This window comes from Talpa occidentalis, unplaced genomic scaffold (genome assembly GCF_014898055.3).
Source record: "Talpa occidentalis isolate TD23 unplaced genomic scaffold, MPIMG_talOcc4v2.1 talOcc4.7, whole genome shotgun sequence".
Lineage (NCBI taxonomy): Eukaryota > Metazoa > Chordata > Mammalia > Eulipotyphla > Talpidae > Talpa > Talpa occidentalis.
In genome coordinates this window covers 108,666,132-108,691,289 of record NW_023605083.1, presented here as the reverse complement: position 1 = coordinate 108,691,289, position 25,158 = coordinate 108,666,132, and the positions used below count along the sequence as shown (strand labels likewise).

Here is a 25,158-nt window from a genome sequence, read left to right as displayed (position 1 = left end):
CGGGGGAAAGCGGACCGGAAGTGACGTATGCTAGTTCCGGTTGGCCGGAGCCCAGCGGCTGGTGGAAGAGTCGGTCAGGAGCTGCTTACACGGTCCTGAGATCCGGAGAAGCCGGGGTCGGATCCGGTAGGTAAGCGGGCTCTGGGATCTGGGGTTGGAAAGCCTGAGACTGGCCTCAGAGCTTGGCTGCTTCCGCAGCTCGCCCACACCGGACAGATCTGGGGCATCGTGATTTCTACTTAAAGCTGTGTTTTAGGGCTCTGCTGACTCTGGATGTCTCAGTCTGGCGGTAGCCAGGTTATTTGGGACACCTCTCCACAGTTGGTCACCGTCCACTGGACTCCCGACTATTCAGTCTTTTCGCCGCGGACTTGGAAGCCGTTCTAGATTATTACAAAGCACCCATTTCATTCTCCTGTGATGACTAGGAGCTTGGAGTAAACGGAGAAGGTCTTTCTTGCTGATGACCTGGCTGTTTCTCTGTATCTGTCAGTTCGGATTCTTGCCCACCCCAACCACTAGCGCATGATGTTAAATGCATCCGCTTATATACAAAATTCAGGCGTGCAAGTGCCATTTAAAAGCTTTGGTGGCCGAGGGAATGAGGCCTTTGCCCCTCTGATCTCCTGCAGAGGACCTACATTCATTTCCTATTACTGTGATAAAGAATGGAGTTCTCTGCCTTTTCCAAGCTACTGACCCCTCCAACCTCCGTATTTCATTACAGTGGAGGTATTTGCAATAAAACTCAGCGGTTGTCTAAATTTCTAAAATCAGTGAAACCATGTATCCCACTGCTAAAATTAGTTATGAATCCTTTAATAGATTTTACACTATTGACTTTCATTTCCTAAAACACCTTGCAAAAATCACCTTGGCATTGTTTACCTCTCTTGGCAACATAGCTCCTTTTCCTAACTTTAGCATCTTTCATTTCTTCTTTGGGGCTTCTTAGATTGCTTTGATCTTTTGGAGAAATTAATGCAAGTATTTTTAGTTTTATAACGATAGAGAATTTAGTGTTTCATTGACTCTGATTTCAGTTAATTATTCTTAGCATAAAAGATGATAATGAGAAACTGTTATTTTTCTAGGCAACATTTTATGATTATAGGTTGTTTTTTATTGATCTTCGGAAGAGGAATGATGGTGCCCAGCCAAATGTGACCAATTTATGTAGGTGTGAATGTACAATAGAAATCTTTGCTTATATTATTTTAATATACCAAGACAGCTTTTTCTTTAATAGACATACTCTATTTGTATGACATTAATTAGTTTACCTCCTGTGATTTGCATTCCAGAATAAAATAACATTGCCAAGTTTCTGATATACTTTAATAAGTACTTTGATGCCTTTTATCAGTTTACCTATAGCTAGTTTAATCGGCTTGTTGTTTAACTTACATATTGTATTTTGAGTTAGAAAAACGTTTCACATTTATCTTTGAAACAGTGATAGGATATTTCAGATGTGGAAATAAATGTTTTGAGTGTCATCATTACTTTGGCATCTGGTAAATTTGCTTATTAACTTTGTGATAGCCAAACCTGATCTCATATATTATATATTTATAATATATATATATATATATATATATATATATGTTTGTTGTTGATGATGTTATTCAGGGACTGATTACCCAGTTTTTTCCTTTTTCTTTTTTTAAAGATTTATTTATGCATACAAGCACTGGGGTACAGACCAGAGATGCAGGGGGGCAGTGAGAGGATTCACCAGAGACAAAGCAGGGAACAGAACAGGCAGATTGACTGAAATACACTGCTGAGGGGAGCAGCGGGCGAGACAGGAGAGGTCTGCTTCACCATGTGGGTTTCTCTCTGGTGGGCCGGGAATCGAATTCATGCTGCAGGAGCTGCAGATTGCTTCATAGTGCTGTGCTTAACCACTTGTGCCACCAGGGAGGCCCAGTTTTTTCCTTTTTCAACTTCTTCCTGCCCTTTAATTGAATTTCCACTTTTTAAGATTATGAAGATTATTAAACTTTATTTATTTTTATTTTTTTATTTTTTAAATATTTATTTATTTATTTATACAAGCACTGGGTACAGTCAGAAACGCGGGAGGATGAGAGAATTCATCAGAGCCATAGCAGGGAGCAGAACAGGCAGAAGGACCGAAGTACATTGCTGAGGGGAGCAGCGGGTGGCGGGAAAAGTCTGTGCACCGTGTGGGACCCTCGCAGGCGGCCGAGGATTGAACCGGCGCTGCAGAGGCTGGGGGCAGCTTCGCAACCCAGCGCTCAAATCACTGCGCCACCGGGGAGGCCCAGATTATTAAACTTTAAATCAGAAGAGCTGGACTGTAGTTGGTTTCAGTACTTAATCAGTGCAGGGTGACAGCCTACATAATTCCGAGCTGGACTAAATTGTGTTGATAAAAATACACTCACTTCATAGGTTATCACAATGTTTGAAATAGAATATGTGAAATCACCATATAAATAAAATGTTGTGATATTGTCATTTTACTCTGAGGGCTGGAAATGTTATCAGAGTGAAACTATTTTCATTATTCCAAAATTTGATATTTAAGTGTGTTCTTTTATGTGAAAATATTATCACTTTTCTGAGATGAGCTTTGTCCTACTTTTGAACATAATAAAAGTTTGGTACTGTGATCCATTGAATTAGTCACCGTGGTTAATAAGTAGGTGACTGTAAAATGAGTTTTTCATTTGGGAGTTTAAATTGGTCACCATCTATTATTGTCACTTAAGAATTTCCAAGTGCAGAAGAAACTACAGTTTTGGTACTTAAAATTGTTAACTGAAGGCTATTAAAAGTAGCTTTACTAAAGTAAGAAACTTTGTCATTTCACTGAAACCTACTGAAAGCAATATTTTTAATTATAGCAACCTCTGTGAACATATATTAAATCTTTGCATTTAACAGAAAATTGGGATCCAGAAACAATGTGTTTGCTTGCTAGAGTTCAAGAGGCTTAGGCAGTAATGTGTCAGAAATGGAACTAAGATCACAAGTGCTCTTTCTGTTTTGCTAAGGTTTAACATCTTTATATGCATTGATATTTCCTGGTTTGCACGAAAATGTTTTATGTTTCAAAGGCATGTTTGTGTTCTCTTTTCTGCCTTGTTAGCAGATTTAGTCTTGTAAATTCTAGGAAAACAAAAATACAGTGTTTGGTAATACTCACTGTAGAATGGAATAAGGAAAGGAAAAACTAGTTTCTTTGCTTCAGAACAGTTACTTTGAGTTCCTGCTTCATTGCTTTCAGTTACCACCAAGGTGTCTTCTTTCCGACAAGTGGAAAAGACAGGATCTTTGTACACTTCTGCTGAGTGTTGTAATTGCTAATGATAAAGGAAGCTGTGTTAATTTCTTTGCCCCTGTTGAAAAAGTTTCCCAAACTATTTGTAATTTTAATGTTCTGTTTTTTTAAACCATTTGTTAATATATGGAGTAATTTCTCTAGTTATTTATTCTAGGTCAGTAACCACTGTGGAAGAGTTCTTTGTCTTTGGGAACCATTTTTGTTTACATTGATTTTACAAAACATGTTGGCTCTCTGTCCTTTCTTGGAGATGATAGCGCCAGGTTCTATTGACACTGCTGTTTATGCCCAAGTGCTCTTTGTTTCTGTCTTTTTGGTTTGGAAATGAACTTCAGGTTAGACAATCCTGACTAACCACAGAAACAAACTGGATGGATTGAAGTGATAACTTGTTTGTTGTGTTAGTTGATAATGTGTTTTCACAGAGGCTTGCAAATATTTTGGGGGATAAAGTTTTTAAAACCTATTTCAAGAAAATCCTTTTTTTTCCCCCTGAGAAAGCAAGTTTGTATAGTTTACTGAACTGATGTTATGTATTATGTAGACCCTATGTAAAACAATTTTTAAAATGTTCTTGAAGGATATTTAAACAGGAGTTACTTTTTTATGTCATATAAAAGGTGATAGCTTAAGGCATTTTTAAAGTAAGCAAGGTCAGTCCATTGAGTAATTTTATCCCAGCTAATCCAATTACAGTTGCTAAAGAGTTTGTCTGTTTTCCAGAAATACATAAACTTTTCAGTAGTTCATTGTGATTTTTTTCTCTTGTTCCTGAGGTTCTTTAGTATGCAATAACATTGGTCTTTTAGATTTTTCTGTAAAGACTAGGTAAGATATTGTTTAGAGCCTGCGCTATGAAGTTAGATTACATTGGTTCAAATTCCAGGTCTGCTACTGTGCAACCCTTGTGCTAGTTGCTAAACATCTTGCTATCTTAGTTTCCTCCTAAGCAGTGAAGTCTCTGACTTTATGTGGTCTAAATGAATAGATTTAACTAAAGCATTTAGAACAGTGCCTGGCATTTCCTTAATCATGATTAATCCTTATCATCATGAGGCCTGTTAAAAACTCTTTCCCAACCTTCTTTTGAAAACATGTCTTTATGTTGCTTGATATTGTTCAGTCTTTATTAATGAAGATTCAACAAATAAATAAATAAATTGTGAATTTTTTTAACCTATGTGGGAGTCTTAACCAAATGAGGAATTCATGTAGACCATTCTCTCAAACTTTTTTGAATGATTGTTATTGGTTTGCATTACCTGTGTATGCCATTAACACAGAATTTCACTGTGGGGTTTAGTATTCAATGATGTCTTCTTTCTTTGATGGGAAGACCACATTGCAGTGCGATCTTTTGTCGTAACTGTTCATTCATCTAATCACTGAGCAGACATCTTGTTTCCCTTACTAGGTTCTGGGGAAAACAGTGGGAAATAGAGACAATCACGCTAGTGGAGACTGATAGAGAAAAAATAAATATAAAATGAAAGAATACACAGTGTAATAAATGTTACGAAAGAAACATACAAGGGTCTAAGAGAGTAAATGCTGGATATGTATATGTTTGAGACTTTACTAGTAGAGTATACCTGGAATACAGTGACCCGAGATGAGATGGGATTCACACTATGGTCCAGGTTATGTAGAACTTTGCAGGCCATGGAAATGAGTATGATTTTGAGTATATATGATTTTGAGTATGATAGGGAAGTTGTTATACCATTTCAAGTAGAGGGGCAATATGATTTATATTAAGTTCACTCTTGCTCTTATGTAAAGGATGAGTTAAAGGGACAAAAATAGAAATGGAGACAAGTTAGGAGTCTATTGTAATAGTCCAACTGAGAACTAAAGACAGAATCTCTCTGGACTTGGATGGTGGCAAAAAAAAAAAAAAAAGAAGTGGAGAGCAGTGGGTGGCTACTAAATATATTTGGAATAGAAGTGAGTCCTGGATTAGATGTGAGGAGTAAGGAAACAAGAAGACTCTAGGATGACTAGGTTTCTGGATTTAGTAACTGGGTGTATGTATGGTTGTGCCAAGTACTGGGAGTGGGAATGTTGGGGGAGGACCAGGTTGGTTTGTTTCTAGAAGGGAGATGGGGAAGAAAGGACTGTTGAATTTGAGATGCTTAGGAATCATGCAAGTGGTATTCTTAAGTATACAAATCTAGAGATCAGGAGTGGGAATACAAATTCAGGTTAGTATTTTAAACGGTAAACCAGGTTAAGTCTTAAGGAGAGACTGGAAAGAAGAACTAGCTCAGGTCATGAAAAGAGAGATGGCAAAGAAGCTAAGGAGAATTTGAGGAAAGAATGATCATATACACAGAAGGACATCTAGCTGGAAGAATACTAGATAAATGAGGGACAGTGGGGGACAAGATTTTCCACTTTTCTTATTTTCTTCAGCATAGGTAAGTTTTTACTTATTCAGAATTCTTTTAAGAAATGATCATCTCTGTGATCGAAATGAAAGCAGAAAAAAGTCCAGTAAAGTTGAATTGGCTGAGCTAATTCTTTCCTCATTGTTGAGTCTGATTCCTTTCAGAAATTTTCATCTCTGGAAAATATACAAGGTTCTCATTAAAAATTTTAAAAAAGATTCTTTTGTACTGCTTCTATAGAGCAGAGGAATTTCCTTTAACCTTTTTTAAATAATCATGGAATTATCACTAGGTTCTCTGTATCTACAAACCCCATTTTAAAAATTTTGAATATTTGAATTTACCAGTATCCTTAGTAACTATTAATTTGTCAAATGTGCTAGATAAAGCATGCACTGCTTTTTCTCTTCCCTACAGTGTTATTTGCCCATATTTTTTCATGGCTCTACTCTAATGTCAAATTCTCAGAGAAAACTTCTCTATGTACTCCGTTAAAAATTATGTATAGGCAGGCCTCCCTGGTGGTTCAGGGGTTAAAGTCTCAGTGCTATCAAGCTATCGACGCCATTGCAGCATGAATTTAATCCCCAGCCAGGGAGGTTACCCACATGGCACAGCACACCTCTCCTGTTTGGCCCACTGCTCCATGGGCAGTATATTTTAGTAGATCTGCCTGTTCTACTCCCTACTCTGTCTCTGGTGAATCCTTTCCCACCCACCCCCTCTGGTCTACACCCCAGTTCTTGTATGCATAAATAAATAAAATATTTTTAAAAATTATGTATAAGCACGTATATATGCATACATTATTTCTTACTGTAGCACTTGACACTGTTTGACATGTTTGAATTTTGTCTCTCCACTGCTGTTCTCTAGAATCTCAAGCTATACCTGGCACTCAATAAATATTTGTTAAATGAGTAAATGAAAATTTCATTTTTACTACTGTGTATTACTTTCTTAGGTAACTACACCCCAATTTACTTAACTATTCTCCTAACAAAGGACATTTGATTTGTTTATAGCACATGTGCAAGAGATTTTTTTTAACCTATATAATAAAGCATAGACTTGCTAACATAGGGTGTGCCAATATTTGACTTTGTTTCCCATACTTTGTTGTTTCCTATACTTTGTTTGTTTTCATACTTTGTTTCCCATACTTTGCTGTTGTCATTCTTCCTAATTTTTCCAAAGGAATGTATGTAAAGAATGGAGTGACAGATTGTAAAATCAAGTGTTGATTTGCAAAATGGTTACAAATTCTTCTTGTCAGTGTATGCATACCTCTTTGCAATGTGATTTTACTTTTAGAGTTTGTTTCTCAACCCCTTGACACTGTACTTGACTATGTGACTTGCTTTTAGCAAGAGTTACTCAATCAAAGACTTGAAAAGCATTTGCACTTTGGGCCTGTCGACTGCTTGGAACCTTGGCTCCTTGGGAGCCAATGGTTATGGGTTAAGGCATATATTACCAGACACCAGACCAACCTGTCCAGCTTTTGAGAACCCTAGTGCGAAATGAAATGAGGACTCCAGACATGGGGGGAGGGGCTGAGGTTTGTTTGAAGGCTAAAAAGCATGAGACAGAGTCCCAGGGAGACCTCTCTGTGCAGAAGAGGCTCCCAATTTGGCACCAGAGGAGATGGATATATTGAGTTGTGCTTGGGGTAGTAGGGGACAGCATGGTTGTGACAGCATGGTGTCCTTGGTTGTGACGTTCCTCTCTTGGCATTCCTCTCTTGGCATGGTGGTGATCTTGGGCATTCCTCTCTTGGCATGGTGGTGATCATGCATTAGTATACATCACTGTACAGAAAGCGGCAGCTAAGTCCCACCAAGTAGTGGGGATATTAACAGTATGAGCTGTTTGGTACTTTTGGTCACTTTCCTTCCCTGGGCATACTCTTTAATCTGATCTTAACTGGCTTGACTTTGAGGTCTGCTCCTTCCTCCTTTGGTGACCAAAGAGTCCTGATGTTCTGTGAAGATACCTTGAAAACACAGTGCTGCAAAAATTAGCATAAGCATATAAGCAGCCAGCATTAGTAACGTAGAGGGTTCCTGAAGCCTCCAGGTCAGTGACGCCAGAGTTTGTTGAAACCCAGGGTTAGCTGTAGATTTCATAAACAAAATGTCTGTGTCCCAACCTGTCCAGCCCTCAGAAGAAACAAATGATACCTTTATGTGCTGGATGTTAGAGATGAGCAAACCTTCCCCTCAACCTTTGAGAGTATCAAAAAGGAAGTCCTTAAAATATCTTTCAGGGTAATGGGTTGTTTTTTTTTTTTGGTGGCGGGGGACTGAGTGGGGGGAGAGGAGGTTTGCTTAGAGTTTTCTTTAATTAATAATTCAATCTGAAGCAGTAGCCTTTACAACAATCAGAAAACTGATGAATATATTTTACTCTTTGCTAAATTAAATTAGTGGACATTTTAGGCCAGAAATATGTAATTATAACCTGCCAAATCAGTTTTTGGGGAGATTTACTGAGATTTTGAATGTTTTTAAATTATAGACTACCTTGGGATTTTAACTAATTCTCCCAAACCTTAGAAGGTTTAAAAAGATTCAAAAAATTTTGTCAGGTATTCTTATTCAAATCATGAATTTTCAGAGAACACATTCTTAAGGTACCAGGAACATGTGCCAGTTTCTGTCTGGCTCAGAGTCAGGTGACCTGACAGTTGCTCTGCTATCAGCAATTGTGTTTGAATTATCTTTGACTTTACATCCCTGTACAACTGGAAAACTTGTCAAAGCCTCACTTGTGAAGACTATGTATTACTCTTAGATTACTGATTCTGTTTCCAAGAGTAAATTGCAATTTCTTAATCTTAACAGTTTTAGGGAAATCTGCAGCTATTTTGGAATAATCTGTGACTGAATACTAAATAATTCCATTAAGTATGCACACTTAGGGAAACAAGAAAGATTACTGAAGGTACATTTAAGTTGGCTTTGGCTGTCTTTTTATACCTTGTTTGATGAAAAGTGTGTTCTGTGAAGAAGGTTGATTTAATATTTTGTGAGAAAGTAGAATTCATCTGAATATATGATTTACTTTTTTTTTCCAATTTTCTTACAGCAAGTGCCCCACTTAAATGATTTTCTTAACAGGAAGTATATTCATTTTACTTTAGAATTCAGTGACCAAAGAAAACTCATACTAATGGCTTTATGCTCATACTTTGTTTTCCTTTTAATCTGTTAAATTTTCCAGTAACTGATATTACTCAGGGAGTTGCTATTGTTGTGTTATCCTTAAATTTTTTGTCTTGCTTTGGGGGGAGGAGACTCACATAATTGAATTTTATATTGATTTTGCCTTACAAACGTAGCTAATGTTTAAAATGAATGAACTATTGTAATTTTAGCACTACATGTACAGCCTACAAAGGCCTTTTGTAAACTGTTTTTAGCAGTGTTTTCTAAGCACTTCTGCCAGGAACAAGCAACCCCCCCACCACATATTTAAATATCAACCTTTCATTTTAAATGTTTCAGCTGCATTTAAAATTTGCTGGTTACAGCCTTTTAAACATTTCTTATATTTAAATATATCTCAACAATGAAAATTATTATTTGATATCTGTTACTTTTCTATCCTATTTCTGTAATCTTATTTCCTTTACAGACATACAGTTTATTTCAACAGCCTGTCTTAGAAAGAAGACTAATATTAAAATGTACGTTGTTAAAATTGATATTACACCACTCTCACTGCAAGGAAGCTCCATTGAACGTCAAGAATATGTACTAAATCCCTATTTGAGGAGATTTCTTTCAACAACCAAGGAATATTTTGGATTTACTTCCACATCCAGGGATCTGAATGATACCTTTTCATCATAAATTTCCAAATTCAGAGCCTCCCTGGTGGCACAGGGGTTAAGTCTCAGCACTTTCAAGCTATTATCAGCCACTGCAGCATTAGTTCCATCCCTAGCCAGGGAGCTGACCCACATGGTGCAGCAGACCTCTCTTGTCTTGCCTGCTGTTCCCCTCAGCAGTGTATTTCAGTAGATCCTCCTTTTCTGCTCCCTACTTTGTCTCTGGTGAATCTTTTTACCACCCCGCATCTCTGGCCTACAACACAGTTCTTGTATGCATTAACAAATAAACCTTAAGAAAATTTCCAAATTCAATACTACTTCCTTGAACTATGAAAAGTTGCTCTCATTAAAAATGATTAATTCATCTTATCCTGGTTACATAGATTGGAGCCCTTTTACCATATAATAATTTTTTTTCAATCTTGCATATCCTGTTTTTTTAATTTAAATTTTATTTTTATATTCCTCATACAATTACAACCCCCTTATTTTGACCCCAATCCCTCCTTTCCCTGCCCCTCACCCCCCATAGAGTGTCTCTGGTTCATAGTTGTTTGAAAAATATGGATTGCTTTACGAATTTGCGTGTCATCCTTGCGCAGGGGATGCTAATCTTCTCTGTATCGTTCCAGTTTTAGTATATGTGCTGCCGAAGCAAGACATATAATAATTTTTAACAGATTGTTCTTTTTAGTACTTTTGAAAATGTTGAAATTCATTTTTCTTATCCAACATAGCAGACTAAGATTTTTCTGATTCTGTGTCTGCTTCTGTGGAAACTAGTTATGCAGGCTCTTGTATAATATAGAAATATGGAAACATGTCTGTAAGTGAATATTTGGGTTGTAGTCACGATGATTATTTTGGAAAATTGTAACATTGAAAAGGGCAGGGAGGGCCTCCCCGGTGGCGCAGCGGTTGAGCGCTGGGTTGCGAGGCTGCCCGCTGCCTCTGCGGCGCCGGTTCGATTCCCGGCTGCTCCCCGGCCACCGGAGGAGGGTCCCACATGGCGTGCAGACCTCTCCTGCCGCCCGCTGCTCCCCTCAGCAGTGTGCCTCGGTCCTTCTGCCTGCTCTGCTCCCTGCTCTGACTCTGGTGAGTTCTCTCACCCTCCCGCGCTTCTGACTGTACCCAGTGCATGTACAAACAAAACAAACGAACAAACAAATAAATAAATAAAAACATGCCTCTATAAAAAAAAAAAAAAGAAAAGGGCAGGGAGACACTAACATTAAGTGCCCGTTATGTGCCAGTCCCTTTGCAGGATGATTATATAATTTCTCTTTAAGTAGAGAAACTAACTTGCTGAGAGTCCCCAAAGCAACAACAAAAAAATCATTTAAGGGTTATAGAAATCAATATATTTTACAGATAAACTCAAATGCAAAGGCTTAAATTACTCAAGGTCACACAACTAGTAAGTCATGGTGGTAGGATTATTTTAGCTGCAGAGAAATAAAACTACTTCAGTTGAGATGGAGAACTGAATTAGAATAGGATGGATACAGTCAATCTTGGGGTATGGAGTAGTAGTGGTAAAATACATAGTCCAGATGCTACTTGATCTAATAGGGTTTCAAATCACACAGGTTGTATAGATGGCTGTCCCCAAAATTTGCTATAAAATGGGTCATTTTATAACGATGAAGGTGATCATGAGTAAATTAAGTTTTGATGCTAGATTAAGTTGTCACAGTTGCAGTTTCAAACAAATGTGGTCAATTTCACAGGAAATACCCTGGATAAAGATGGACTAGCTATGCTGTTAAATCCTCACAGGGCTTCAGGATCCTTGGTATAAATGTGTAGTCCTTAGCTTTATAGTTAGAAATTTTGAGTAGTAAACTTATGCCTGAATGGACTCCAGGGGTTAGAATTATTGTAACCAAATTCATAAATAAGAATAACGATTATTAATCTTTGCAAGAGAAATATTGTTATCTTGTAATCCAGTTCCCCTTATTTATACTAATCAGCATTATTTTAGTTTGCTGAGACTTATTTGCCATAACGGAGTACCACGTCTGGCTGACTTAAACAACAGAAATTTATTTTCTCAAATTATGGAGACTGGAAGTCCAAAGTCAAGATGCCTACTGGTTTCTTTGATAATTTATCTCTGTCCCTGACTTAGAGGCTTCCATCTTCTTGCTGTGGCCTCACATGACCTTTCTTCACTATGTAGGTAGAGAAGTGTCTGGTAGGGTATCAGGCCTATCAGTTTAGATCTTTGCTCTTACGATAACAATATAAAGATAACCATGTATTACAAGCAAGCAGCCAATATCATAGATAATAGTGAAAAACTGAAAGCTTTTCCCTTTAAGATTAGAAGCAAGAAAAAGATGCCCACTATCACTACTTTTGTTTAATTTAGAATTAGAGGTTTTAACAAAAGCAATCAGACACCAACAGGAAATAAAAGGAATATGAGTCAAAAAAGAAGTAAAGCTATCACTGTTTGCAGACAATGTCATATTATATATGTTATATGTTGTATTATATATATTATTATATTATACTATATATGGAAAACCCTAAAGACTTCACCAGGGAGCTGTTAGAGACAATGAATGAATATAGTGAAATGGCAGGTTAAAGAATCAACATAGAAAAATCTGTTGCAGTTTTATATACTAACAACAAATGAGGAGAAAAAGAAATCAAGAAGATAATTCCATTCACACTCTCCCAAAATGAATTAAGTACCTCAGAATTAATCTAACCAAGTCAGTAAAGGACAGATACAATGAGAACTACAAAAATTTAAAGGAGTTTGATAATGACAAAGGAGATGGGAAGACATCCCCTGCTCATGGCTGGAGAGAATTAATATAATAAAAAATGACTGTTCTACCTAAGGCAACATATAAATTTAATGCAATCCCTATCAAACTACAGTATTTTTAAGATTTATTTTATTTGTTTATGCATACAAGAGCTGAGGTGTAGGCCGGTGGTTGGGGAGGGGGGGAGGTGAGAGGATTCACCAGAGACAGAGGGAGGAGCAGAACAGATGGATTTACTAAAATATACTGCTGAGGGGAATAGTTGGCCAGACAGGAGAGGTCTGCTGCACATTGTGGTTTAGCTTCCTGGCTGGGGATTGAACTTGTGCTGAAGTGCCTGCTGATAGCTTCATAGTGCTGAGACTTAACACTTTGCATCAGGAGGGAGATCCCAAAATACAGTGTTTTTAAAAGAAATTTAACAAAAAATATTGAAATGTATATGGAACCATAAGGGTCTCAAAAAGCAAAAGCAGTCCTGAAAAATAGGAAACACGGGCATCATGTTATCTGATCTTACACTGTACTATTTAAAACAATATGGTATTGGTATAAAGATAGACACATAGATCATTTAGTATATCAATGGAAAAGAATTGAAAGCTCAGAAATGAGTCCAGATGCATATCAATCCTTAATGGGGCAGGGAGAGTGTCTTTAACAAATAATGCTGGGAAAGCTGGACTGTCATGTGTAAAAGTATAAGATTGGGTCACTTTCTAACTCAGTGCACAAATATAAGTTCCAAATGCATAAGACCTGTAATGGCAAAATATATATAAGAAAACTGGTAATATGATCCAGGACATCAATGATGAAGACGTTTTTGGAGACTTGACTCCTACGGGAAGGGAAATTAAAAACAAGCATAAATACTGGAATTACCTCAAATTTAAAAGTATTTACAACATGGAAGAAAATGTAAGCCAAAAAAATCTTGTCTGTCTATATCTGTCTATCTATCTATCTATCTATCTATCTATCTATCTGGAGATTAGATAGACATCCTACTAAATGGAGACATTCTACTAAGTGGAGGAAATACACATTGCACAACTTGTCAAGGGGTTAATATTCAAGATACATAAAAAACCTAGTCCAACAACAACAAAAAACCCAAAGTTCACTAAGGAGGATATCCAAAAGGTCAGTGGATACATGGAAAAATGCTCATTATCTCTTCTAATAAGGGAGATGTAGGTTCAAATTACAATGAGATATCACCTCAAGCCTTTCAGAATGGTACATATTAAAAAGACCCATCCTACTCCCAACAACAGATGCTGAAGAGTGGAAGAACTACTGTGTGTGGGAATGTAAACTTACAGCCATTTTGAAAAGTGATCTGGATTTATCTTTAAAAACTAAAAATGGAAATGCCATATGTCCCAGCAGTCCCACACACTGGCATCTATCCAAAGAACTTGAAAACCATTAGTTCAAAAAATATATCCTTTATAATATTGCAGCAGTATTTACAGAAGTTAGCTAGCACATGGAAATAACATAAATGATCATAGATGGAAGATTGGGTTAAGAAGCTGTATAGTCACACCATCAAATACTCTTCAGCCATAAGGAAAGACAAAATGTTGCCATTTACAGCTAAGTGGGAGGATATAGCCTTAGTTATATAATCAGCTTTCTAGGGTTTATTGTTAACTTGGCTAATATGACCGTTTGATTGGTCATATATTTCAGAGGTGAGTGACACTTTTTGCTGTATTTTTTTTTTGTTTTTTTTTTTAAATTATTTTATTTATACAAGCACTGGGTACAGTCAGAAGCGTGGGAAGGTGAGAGGATTCACCAGAGCCAGAATGGGGAGCAGAACAGGCAGACTAACGAAATACACTGCTCAGGGGAGCAGCGGGCAGCAGGAGAGGTCTGCGCACCATGTGGGATCCTCGCCAGCAGCTAGGGATCGAACTGGCGCTGCAAGGCTTCAGGCAGCTTTGCAGCTCAGCACTCAACCACTGTGCCACCAGGGGAGGCCCAGCTGTATTTATTTATTGTTCCTAATAACTTTTTGATGGAGTCTTTAAGATCTTCTGTATATAATATATTGTCCGTGAATAGTGATAGTTTCACTTCTTTTAAACTTAGATTCCCTTTACTTCCTATGTGTGCCTCATTAGTGCTGGTCAAAACCTCTATTACCAAATTAAACAGAAGTGATGACAGTGGGCATCCTTGTCTTCTGCCAGATCTTTCTTATTTCAAAGCTGAAAACATTCAATTTTTCACCACTTAATATTCTATTAACTCTTGGTTTGAGATATATGGCCTTTATTATATTGAGATAGTTTCCTTCTATTCCCATCTTGTTTACAGTTTTTATCATAAATGGGTGTTGAATCTTAGCAAATATTTTCTCTGCATCTGTTGATATTATCATGATTTTTATCTTTTTGTTGACATGGTACAGTATGTTACATTAATTGATTTATGTATATTAAACCATCCTTGCTTCCATGGCATGAATCACACTTGATCATGGTGTATAATCCTTGTGATGCACTGTTGAATTCTATTAGCTAGTATTTGAAATTTTTTGACATGTTTGATAATACAGTCCATTTTCTTCTAATGCTAAAAGGACTGTGAAAGATTGGTCAAATTAGAGCAGAAGTGCATATATTAAATTGTGCAGTGGACTTTGCAAATAACACCCCAACATGGCAGTTACATCACAGAATTACATCACAGAAATTCCCATCTGGTAGAAGTGCAAGATATCTTACACTTTATAACTTATTAATATTTGAGGTTACTACTCTTGTATTTGATATCTAGTATTAATGGACAAATTTTTATCTGGAACATCACTGAAATAACTGGAAAAGTATTTTATATTCTTACTACTTCTGTTAGGATTTCTAAACATTATTCTAATAGCATGGGGGGTATCACTATCTTGTTATTTTTGTATTCAGTTATATTCTGTCATAGATGCAAAGAAGTGTATAACATATCACTGGATTTTATTTTGCTTGTATTAGCTCCTCAAGAGTTGTTGATCTATGAAATGGCAGAGAATGGAAAAAATTGTGACCAGAGACGTGTAGCAATGAATAAGGAACAATATAATGGAAACTTCACAGGTAAAGTATAATAGTTTGGAGGGAGAAAATGTACAGGTTTAAATGATATCCTTTTCATTGAAATAAAATAGAAATATATACAATATTATCTTGTTAATAAAATAATCTTATAATTATTTAAGCTTTATGAATCTTACATATGATTAATTAATTTGGTTTTGTTTGATGCACAACCTTATCATGCTATTATATAACTTTAGAAATATTTATAATTTTACATATCACACTAAATAGACAATTATCCAAAAAGTCAGAATGTGTTTGTTGTAGATTTGTTTCAAAATTTGGTTTGAGATGAATACATTTATATTTGAGAGGGGGGTGTGCAAAAAATAAACTTAAATTTTAATTTGTGGTAAATTCTAGTATATTTAGTATAGCTGACTAAATATACTATACATACATGCATATATACATGCACACATACATAAATTATACATACAGTTACCCGAAAAATTACTCCTCTAGTTTATAGAGGTGCTATAAGGAGGAACTTTGTGTTTAAAGGAAAGTGCAAGGTTTTTTTCTTTTCTGTTAATAATAACAATTTTCTTTAACTTTTAAATTACTTGGCAGCTCAAGTGCATTGCAAATATCCCCAGCATGATAACTTTACAACATAGAAATTACCTTCTGTTAGAAGTGTAAGCTATTTTAAATAGTAATTTCCTTTTATTTTGTTTATTACACTGCCTTGCAGAAAACATTTTGCAGCATTGATCTGACTTGGCTTACTTAAATTTTATATCACTGCATTGAGATTCAGGATTCAGAGCTTGACATTGCATATATCATAATCTTTTCCCATTAACAGCTTTTGAGTGTTATTTTTCTTTCCTTTTGTTCAGCAACCACATGCATTTATATATTCTTTCCCCACTGACCACCCCCTTCCAATTTAAAATTAATGTTAGGATAACATACTCTTTGCCATTATTTTCCCCTGCATTTTTAGAACAGTCGAAAGGATTTCTTTATTATGGGTGTTTAGTAATCACTGTACGAGTACATCATTTTAATCACTTCTTAGTCTTCTATTGGTTCTTCATAAACTTTTGCTAGGAAGTTTAATGCTGCATTGAATAAACTTATACAGAAGTCATCTCTCTTTACACCTAATTATTCTTAGAAGTGAAGTTACTGGGTTACACTATATATGCATATGTAATTTCAGTAGATAATGACTTAATTACATGCAGTGTCAAACTCTCCTAAGACTTTACCTTTATTAACTCATTTAATCTTTACAATGACCCTAAAAAGTAAGTACTATTTTTATCTTTATTAACTCATTTAATCTTTACAATGACCCTAAAAAGTAAGTACTATTTTTATCTTCATTTTAGAGAAAACTAAGGCATAGAAAAGTATCTAACGTGCCCAATGTCACATGACTAGTAGGTGTCAGAAACAGGATTTAAAACCAAGTAGTCTTGGGCCTCCCCGGTGGCGCAGCGGTTGAGCGCTGGGTTGCGAAGCTGCCCGCGGCCTCTGCGGTGCCGGTTCGATCCCCGGCTGCTCCCCGGCCACCTGAGGAGGGTCCCACATGGCGCGCAGGCCTCTCCTGCCGCCCGCTGCTCCCCTCAGCAGTGTACTTCAGTCCTTCTGTCTGCTCTGCTCCCTGCTCTGGCTCTGGTGAATTCCCTCACCCTCCCGTGCTTCTGACTGTACCCAGTGCATGTGTAAACAGAACAAATAAACAAGACGAATAAATAAAGAAATAAACATGCCTCTATAAAAAAAAAAAAAAAAAAAAAATAAAAAAAAAAAAATAAAAAAATAAAAATAAAACCAAGTAGTCTTGGGCCTCCCTGGTGGTGCATGGGGTTAAGATGCAACCTATGAAGCTATCCCTGTGGCACGAGTTTGATCCCCTGCCATGGAGCTACCCACATGGTATAGCAGACCTCTCCTGATTAGCCCGCTGCTCTCCTCAGCATTGTATTTCAGTCAATCTGCCTGTTCTGTTCCCTAGTCTGTCTCTCGTGAATCCTCTCATCCCCCCACACCTCTGGCCTGTACCCCAGTTCTTGTATGTATAAATAAATAAAATCTTTTAATAAATAAATAAAACCAAGTAGTCTTTTCTTTTTTTTAAAGATTTATTTTATTTATGCATATAAGAGCTGGGGTATAGGACAGAGATGTGGCAGGTGAGAGGATTCACCAGAGACAGAGTGGGGAGCAGAGCAGGTGGATCCACTGAAATACACTGCTGAGGGGAGCAGTGAGTGAGACAGGAGAGATCTGCTGCACTACGTGGGTTTGCTGCCTGGCTAGGGATTGAACTCATGCTGCCACGGCTGCTATTAACTTCATACTGCTGAGACTTTAACTCCAGGAGGCCCTAGAACCAAGTAGTTTACCTTTATATTTTAAGCTTTAAACCACTTTATGATCCAAGTAGTTCACCTTTATATTTTAAGCTTTAAACCACTTTATGATCTGATACAAAATGGTACTTTATAGAAGGTGGGCCAATTTAGCATTCCAATGGTGTACAAGAATAGAAACTTATGTCCTAACAATAAAATACTTGCAAAATGGTACTTTATTGAAGGTGGGCCAATTTAGCATTCCAATGGTGTACAAGAATAGAAACTTATGTCCTAACAATAAAATACTTGCAAAAGTGGAGCAAAAGCACCTATCCCATACCTGTCATATGTGAGCCACATTTTTACATTGAGGTATATGTATAGTCTTTCAAAATGTGGAACTGGAAAGGAGATGAATTTTGAAAGTGATTGGGAAGAGTGAGCATATATGTCAGAAAAATTTTTTTATATCTTTTAATGTTTTTCAGACCCCTCTTCAATGAATGAAAAGAAGAGGAGGGATCGAGAAGAAAGGCAAAATATCGTCCTGTGGAGACAGCCACTTATTACCTTGCAGTATTTTTCTCTGGAAATCCTAGTAATCTTGAAGGAGTGGACCTCAAAGTAAAGAGTCTTCCATAATCTTTTTTTTAAAAAAGATTTTATTTATTTTTGCGTAGAAGAACTGGGGTGTAGGCCAGAGTTGGAGGAGCTGAGAGGATTTACTAGAGACAGCGGGGACAGAACAGGCAGATCTACTGAAATATACTGCTAAGGGGAGCAGTGGGCCAGACAGGAGAGGTCTGCTGTGCCATGTGGTTTAGCTCCCTGGCTGGGGATTGAATTCAGGCCTTTGTGGTGGAAGCTCTGAGACTTAACCCCTAAGCCACTGGGGAGGCTCATTCCATAATCTTTTATACAAACTTTATTTACTAATTATAGAAATTTTAGAAACTAATTTTAGCCATGTGCCCTCTCAAAATGGATTAAGTAAATTTAGGATGTTATAGGAATATTTATTTTCCTTTCTATAGTTTGATAAAAAAAGATTAGGAGAACATATTGCTCTTTGCTCTTTGGGTTATTAACAATGACTAAAAATGAGATTTTTTTTTTCCTTCTGGCTATACCTGCAGGGAAAAATCAAACCAATGCATATTAATACTCTGATTCTTTAGTAGGACAAGGTTCAGGATACGTGGCACTTTTACTGATAGTTTGAACCAATGGAAAATGACTCTGCCAAGGAAATATGTTGTCTTTAAATTTAGTACTTATAAACCCTATTTCAAACCTCATAAAGAGCAAGTTGAACTTTTATATGCCTTATCATTTTCGGTATTGCCTTTCCAAGTTATTATCTGTAATAATAGCTGACATGTATATTGTACTTAGAGTTTATATAGTATTTTGTAACATTTTTCAGTTTATTTGATTACTAAAGCAACTCCACAAACACTGTAAAGGAAGCGTATGATTATTATGATTTTTAAGACAAAAAAACAGAATTAGGTTGGTTATGAGTGTTGCTAAGATTTAATTCCTAAGGATCTCTGACCCATGTACTCTGACTTCAAGGTTCTTTCCATTATATGCTTCTCCCAATTAGAAGCTGGGGTGTAAAAAAGATAGTCTTTGGCTAAAAGAAAGGTAGCAATGGGTTTATGATAAGAAATTGGGTTCTGTGCCCATTTAATCTCCCTTCTACACTTCAAAGCACCATAGTATTTAAGGACAGGAGAGCTGAACCTGGAAAGAGTTGATTCTATATTGAAGTAAATAGCTACTTCAGCAGTATATTGCTTTGAGAGTGATGAATCATAAAAATGAGATTGATATTTCTTTTTGTTTTTTAATTTTTTTAAGATTATGGCATCGTCAAAGCATTGTGTTGTCTTTTTTACTGCTGCTTGCTGTGCTTATAGCTACGTATTATGTTGAAGGAGCTCATCAACAGGTAAGTAGTTCAGCAATGTTTCCAATCTTGCACCTTCCCTAATCTCAGTTTGAAAATGGGACTATTTTGGGTTTCAGAGAATTTCTGCCTTCAACATTTTTTTTTAAGATTTATTTATTTATTTATACAAGCACTGGGTACAGTCAGAAACGCGGGAGGGTGAGAGAATTCACCAGAGCCAAAGGGGAGAGCAGAGCAGGCAGACTGACAAAGTACACTGCTGAGGGGAGCAGCAGGCAGCAGGAGAGGTCTGCGTGCCATGTGGGACCCTCGCCCAGCAGCCGGGGATTGAACCAGTGCTGCAGAGGCTGTGGGCAGCTTCGAAACCCAGTGCTCAACCGCTGTGCCACCGGGGAGGCCCTGCCTTCAAAATTTTTAAGCTTATTTTTTTTGTTGTTAAATTTATCTCATAACTGGTATCTTTTATGTGTTTTAAAACTAATGAAAATATCCTTTTGTAGTTCTTGGTTGCTCAAATTTATTTTGGTCTGTATCATTACTTTTTAACTTCAAGGATTTAAATGTAACTATCTGATGGTGTTTAATCAAAATAGCTACCTTTAATCACTACGAAAGTCTTCATAGCTTCTACAGTATTCTCCTGTGATCCAGCCAAACAAATGTGCTCATCGTACATTGAAGGTTAGGTTTTTGTGTATAAAAAGGGAACTTCATGTCCTGTAGTCTGTTAAGTACATTAATAAAGGGAAAATAAGACATTTGTTCATAAATTTTGTTAAAAATAGCAAATCATTAATGTATTCCAATAAGAATGGTATTTACAGTTTAAATTTTAGAATTAAAGAATTTTACTCCAATTAGATTTTTTTCCCCATCTTTACCACATATTAGAGAAATTATGCCTCCTCAAAGGGTTTTTGATCTTAATAGTTGCTTCCTATTAAAAACTTACTTTGATTTGCTTTATTTTGATTCTAGTTTAAAATGCAACATTTCTGTTTAAGAATTCTTTCTTGTTATTTCACCTGATTACTTTTGTGTTTCAGTATGTGCGACGTATAGAGAAGCAGTTCCTTTTGTATGCCTACTGGATAGGCTTAGGAATTTTGTCTTCTGTTGGACTTGGAACAGGGCTGCACACCTTTCTGCTTTATCTGGTAAGAATATCTTTCTTTTAATAAGCAGGATTAAAAGATTATATTTTAATTGGTGATTTTCCTTCAGAAATTAAATTTTGAATTTTTTAATTTATCCTTTGCATTTTATAAGCATGCTTATCCTCTCAGTGCTTTAATTTAAAATTCTGTGTTTTTCTTTCCTTTCGGGTTGAAGATTTAAAAAAGAAAGGGAAAATCCCTTAGGCAAATATGAGATTGTTACTTAATTCAGCCAGGAAGTTTTTTTCTTTTCAAATATTTGAATAGCAGTTCTCTTGCTTGTACAGTTGTCATTTTAATAGTTGAGGTTATATAAGTGTACAAAATTCTGCTTGAAGCTTAGAATGAATATGGGTAATTTGCTTTCTCCATTAATGAGCAAATGAGAAAGTCTGCCCTTCGATCCTCAGACACTGTGCACACATACTCTTGTTGCATATACTTGATGAAGCATTACATCTGTGGAACTAAGTCCTTTCTTAAACCATGTTTGGGGTTCAGATGATGGGGTTAGGTTCATGGGGCTCTTAGGTCTCTCTGAGAAAGAAGTCAGAGGTTCCCATTCATCGACACAGGGGAAGTTTATTGAGGAAAAGAAAAAAGACACAGGTAGGCAGTCTTAAAAGACAAGCGCTGCATTTTGCAAGAGCAAGGGATGTTCTTTCTATAGTGAAATAACAGAGGTTTTCCTAAATAGGCAAAATTGCCCAAATGTTGCATCAGGCAACATCACAGGCTACATAATGCAGGATGCTGCTGAAGAGCAAGATCCTGGCCTTTTTGTTGATACACAGCATCTGCTGTAAGGGGGTGGAGCCAATGGAAAGGGGAAGGAAATTAAGGAGGAAGGAGATTAAAGAAAGGGGAAGAATGTAGAAAATCAGGGATTGTGAGTCTGCCCTCCAGGCACTTCTTATCTGCTTGATGACTAGGTATTGTCATTGATATCATGCCCTAATTCCCTAGCCAAGATTTTAATCTTATCAACAAGGCATTCCACTGATCTGCTTCTGGGGTTCTTTGTTATACATGGGTCCTCAGGGTCTTACCTCTGATGTATAAATGAGGAGTATGGTCCTCAGCAGGCACAGCGTGCCTGGGGGGGGGGGGCGGGGGGGGGCACACCCCCAGCGTTCCTGGTCATGCCTTGTGATGCATAGCCTTCTCAGCATGATCCAGCTTTGTGCTCTTGTTTGATTTGAAAGGGACCTTGCAGGGTTGACCTTGTTTAGGATTTAACAAAGTGGTGGCCAAACAGGCCGCTTAGGAGTAGCAGACCCACACCCAAATAAGTTTTTCTCTATATGAAAGTTACCTCTTATGGAAGTGTTCATTTAGTTAATTATAACTCATTAAGTGGTAATCCAAAAGTGTTACTATATTTCCTAAATTATTAGATAAAATCTATCTGTCTGGGGCCTTCCTGGTGGCACAGGGGTTAAGTCTTTTCACTATGAAGCTATCTGCAGCCACTGCAGCACAAGTTCGATCCAGAGCTAGGAATAGGAAGCTTACCCACATGGCATAGCAGACAGCAGACCTCTCCTGCCTCGCCCGCTGCTCCCCTCAGCAGTGTGCTTCAGTAGTTTTGCCTGTTCTCCCCACTCTGTCTTTGGTGAATATTCTCACCCTCCGCACCTCTGGCCTACACCCCAGTTCTTGTATGCATAAATAAATAAAAATAAATCTTAAAAAAAGACATATCTGTCTTTAAAATGGAAAAATTGCCTTGACGTTTGTTTATGAGTAAATAATTTAATTTTTATTTTCAGATATAATTGAGAATCGATAACAGTTCAGTTAAGTCCTCATTATCTTTTTTTTTTAAGATTTATTTATGCATACAAGAACTGGGGTATAGGCCAGAGGTGCTGAGGGGAGGGGGTTGGTGAGAGGATTCACCAGCGATAGAATGGGGAGCAGAACAGGAGAATCTACTGAAATATACTCCTGAGGGGAGCAGCGGGCGAGATAGGAGAGGTCTGCTGTGCCATGTGGGTTAGCTCTGTAGATGGGGATTGAACTCTTGCTGCAGCAGCTGGTGATAGCTTGATAGAACTGAGAGTTTAACCCCTGCACCACCAGAGAGGCCCTTCATCACTTTTTTAAGCATTGGAAGAGTAGTTGTTTAATCTGCATTAGTTTAAAAAATTAATAGGGAAAAATGACATAGCTAGTCACAAATGAAAAGCCAAATACTGTTTATGCACGAACAGTGATTCTAGCAAAAGCAGAAGAGATGAAGGGAAACGTGAGGTCCTCTTTGATGGCCTCGGAGTTATATGTGAGCGCCATCACCGCTTCGGCCTGAGTTCAATCCCTGGCCAGGGAGCTAACCCACATATGGCACAGCAAACCTTTCTTGTCTCACCCTCTGCTCCCCTTAGCAGTGTATTTCAGTAAATCCACCTGTCCTGTTCCCCACTGTCTCTGGTGAATCCTCTCACCCCACTGCACCTCTGGCCTACACTCCAATTCTATGCAAAAATAAATAACTTTTAAAAATTAAAAAAAAGGAAAGGGAAAGTGAATGGATTCCTTCTAAAGACTTGAGTTAGTTAGACTTCTAGTTTAGTTGATTTATTCCATTAACTTTTTTTTAATTTAAATTTTATTTTTATATTCCCCATACAATTACAACCCCCTTATTTTGACCCCAACTCCTCCTTTCCCCGCCACCCACCCTATTCCATTAACTTTTAATAGTCAACAGATACTGGCTCCAGGAGGTATGTTAATCCTCTGAAATGCTTATGTGTTATTATGTGTCTTTGCAAATATGCATTTTTCTGTCAGAACTACCTGTAAGTGTTCATCAGATTCTCCAAAGACTCTAACTCATTAAAAGCCTAATACCCACTCTCTTAGACTATTTGTTTGAGTTTGTCTATATTTGGCTGCCACTAGGTGGCATTGCTAAGACAACCAATGTGCTGTAGTATGTCTGGAGGGCTTTGAAATTAACAAAATAGCTCTCCTTAAATTAGAGGGATGTCCTATTATTTATATTCATGTCTGATTTGTCTGTTTATCTATATTCAGCTGATGCATGTGAGTGAAATGAGTTTTCTTAATAATCTCTCATTCATGAACTAGGTTAACAGTTGTCAGTGACCCTTTCTCTCCATTGTAACATGTATATTTACATATGAGACATACTCCCATTTCATGCCTCATTTCAGATAGAATGCCATAAATATTCTATTCTATAATATTCAAAAATATGCAAGTGATCGAAAATGTTTGGAACTAAAATCTTTCATTCCTATGGGGGAAGATAACAGGATATATTCTGATTCCAACAGCTGGGTTTAACTGTAGGGTATTTGGAAAATTTCTTAACTTTTATACCTCATTTATTCAGCTATAAGTAAGAATGATATTATTAGTACCTCTCTCATAAGGCAGTTCTGAGGATTAAGTGAAATAACACCTGCACTTTTCAGTTCAGTGGCTAGTGTATATTAGGTGCTCAGTAAATGATAGCTGCTTTCATCATTATCATAATTTATGCTCTAGTTTTTTTTAAAGAAGACTTTTTTTAATTTATATGCTTTAGCTGTTACCCTTTTTTCCCTTTTGTTTCCATTTATTTCATACTGAATTTATTACCAGGCCATAAATTTTGTTTTCTTTTTTTTAAAGATTTATTTATTTTTATAGATGAGCTGGGTTATAGGCCAGAGGTGTGGGAGGGCGAGAGGATTCACCAGAGACAGACAGAGCAGGGAGCAGAACAGGCAGACGACTGAAATACACTGCTGAGGGGAGCAGCGGGCACGACAGGGGAAGTCTGCTGGGTCATGTGGGAATCTCTCTGGCTAGCCGGGAATCGAACCCGTGCTGCAGAGGCTGCTGACAGCTTCACAGAGCTGCGTTCAACCCACTGCGCCACCAGGGAGGCCCTGTTTTATTTTTTTCTGTGCATCCTCCTCTTCTGGTTTAGGAATAGTCTGCTCTTTTTCAGTAGAGATCACCTCAATGTGGCCGAGAACGCTTATTAAGTGTTAATTCATCCATGAGTTCTGTAAGTTCTACAAAACATCTTGGTGGCTTTGCTTATCTTGATGTACTCAATGACCAGAGACTCTCCATCTAAACACTATTCTTAAGAAATTATAAGCAGCATTTCCCACAATTCATTTTAATGTGATAGTATGTCATAATATAGTTGCAAATCACTGATCATTGTTCCATTTCCAGTGGTGTTAGATTAGGCAACTTAGATCAACTTTCTCATGAAAGTATCTTTAAAAAGTTTATAAAATTGGGCCTCCCTGGTGGCGCAAGGGGTTAAGACGCAACCTGTGAAGCTTTCTGCAGCCACC

General features: G+C 37.2%; 1 protein-coding gene and 1 pseudogene across 2 annotated transcripts in view; one reads left to right on the top strand and one right to left on the bottom strand.

The window, feature by feature from the left end:
• The first annotated feature begins 1 nt into the window (after nucleotide 1).
• The window catches only part of VMP1 (vacuole membrane protein 1), a 102,922-nt gene continuing 77,765 nt past the window's right edge, over nucleotides 2–25,158 (top strand). Inside the window, exons 1-5 of one of the 2 annotated variants that reach the window (XM_037491873.2) lie at nucleotides 2–130; nucleotides 15,336–15,437; nucleotides 18,244–18,379; nucleotides 19,622–19,712; nucleotides 20,720–20,830. In XM_037491873.2, coding sequence (XP_037347770.1) covers nucleotides 15,362–15,437; nucleotides 18,244–18,379; nucleotides 19,622–19,712; nucleotides 20,720–20,830 — 414 coding nt within the window. In that variant the 5' untranslated portion in view covers nucleotides 2–130; nucleotides 15,336–15,361. The remainder of the gene's footprint in view (nucleotides 131–15,335; nucleotides 15,438–18,243; nucleotides 18,380–19,621; nucleotides 19,713–20,719; nucleotides 20,831–25,158) is intronic. The other variant, XM_037491872.2, reaches the window with a different exon arrangement.
• On the bottom strand, nucleotides 10,102–10,202 carry LOC119233085 (U6 spliceosomal RNA; annotated as a pseudogene).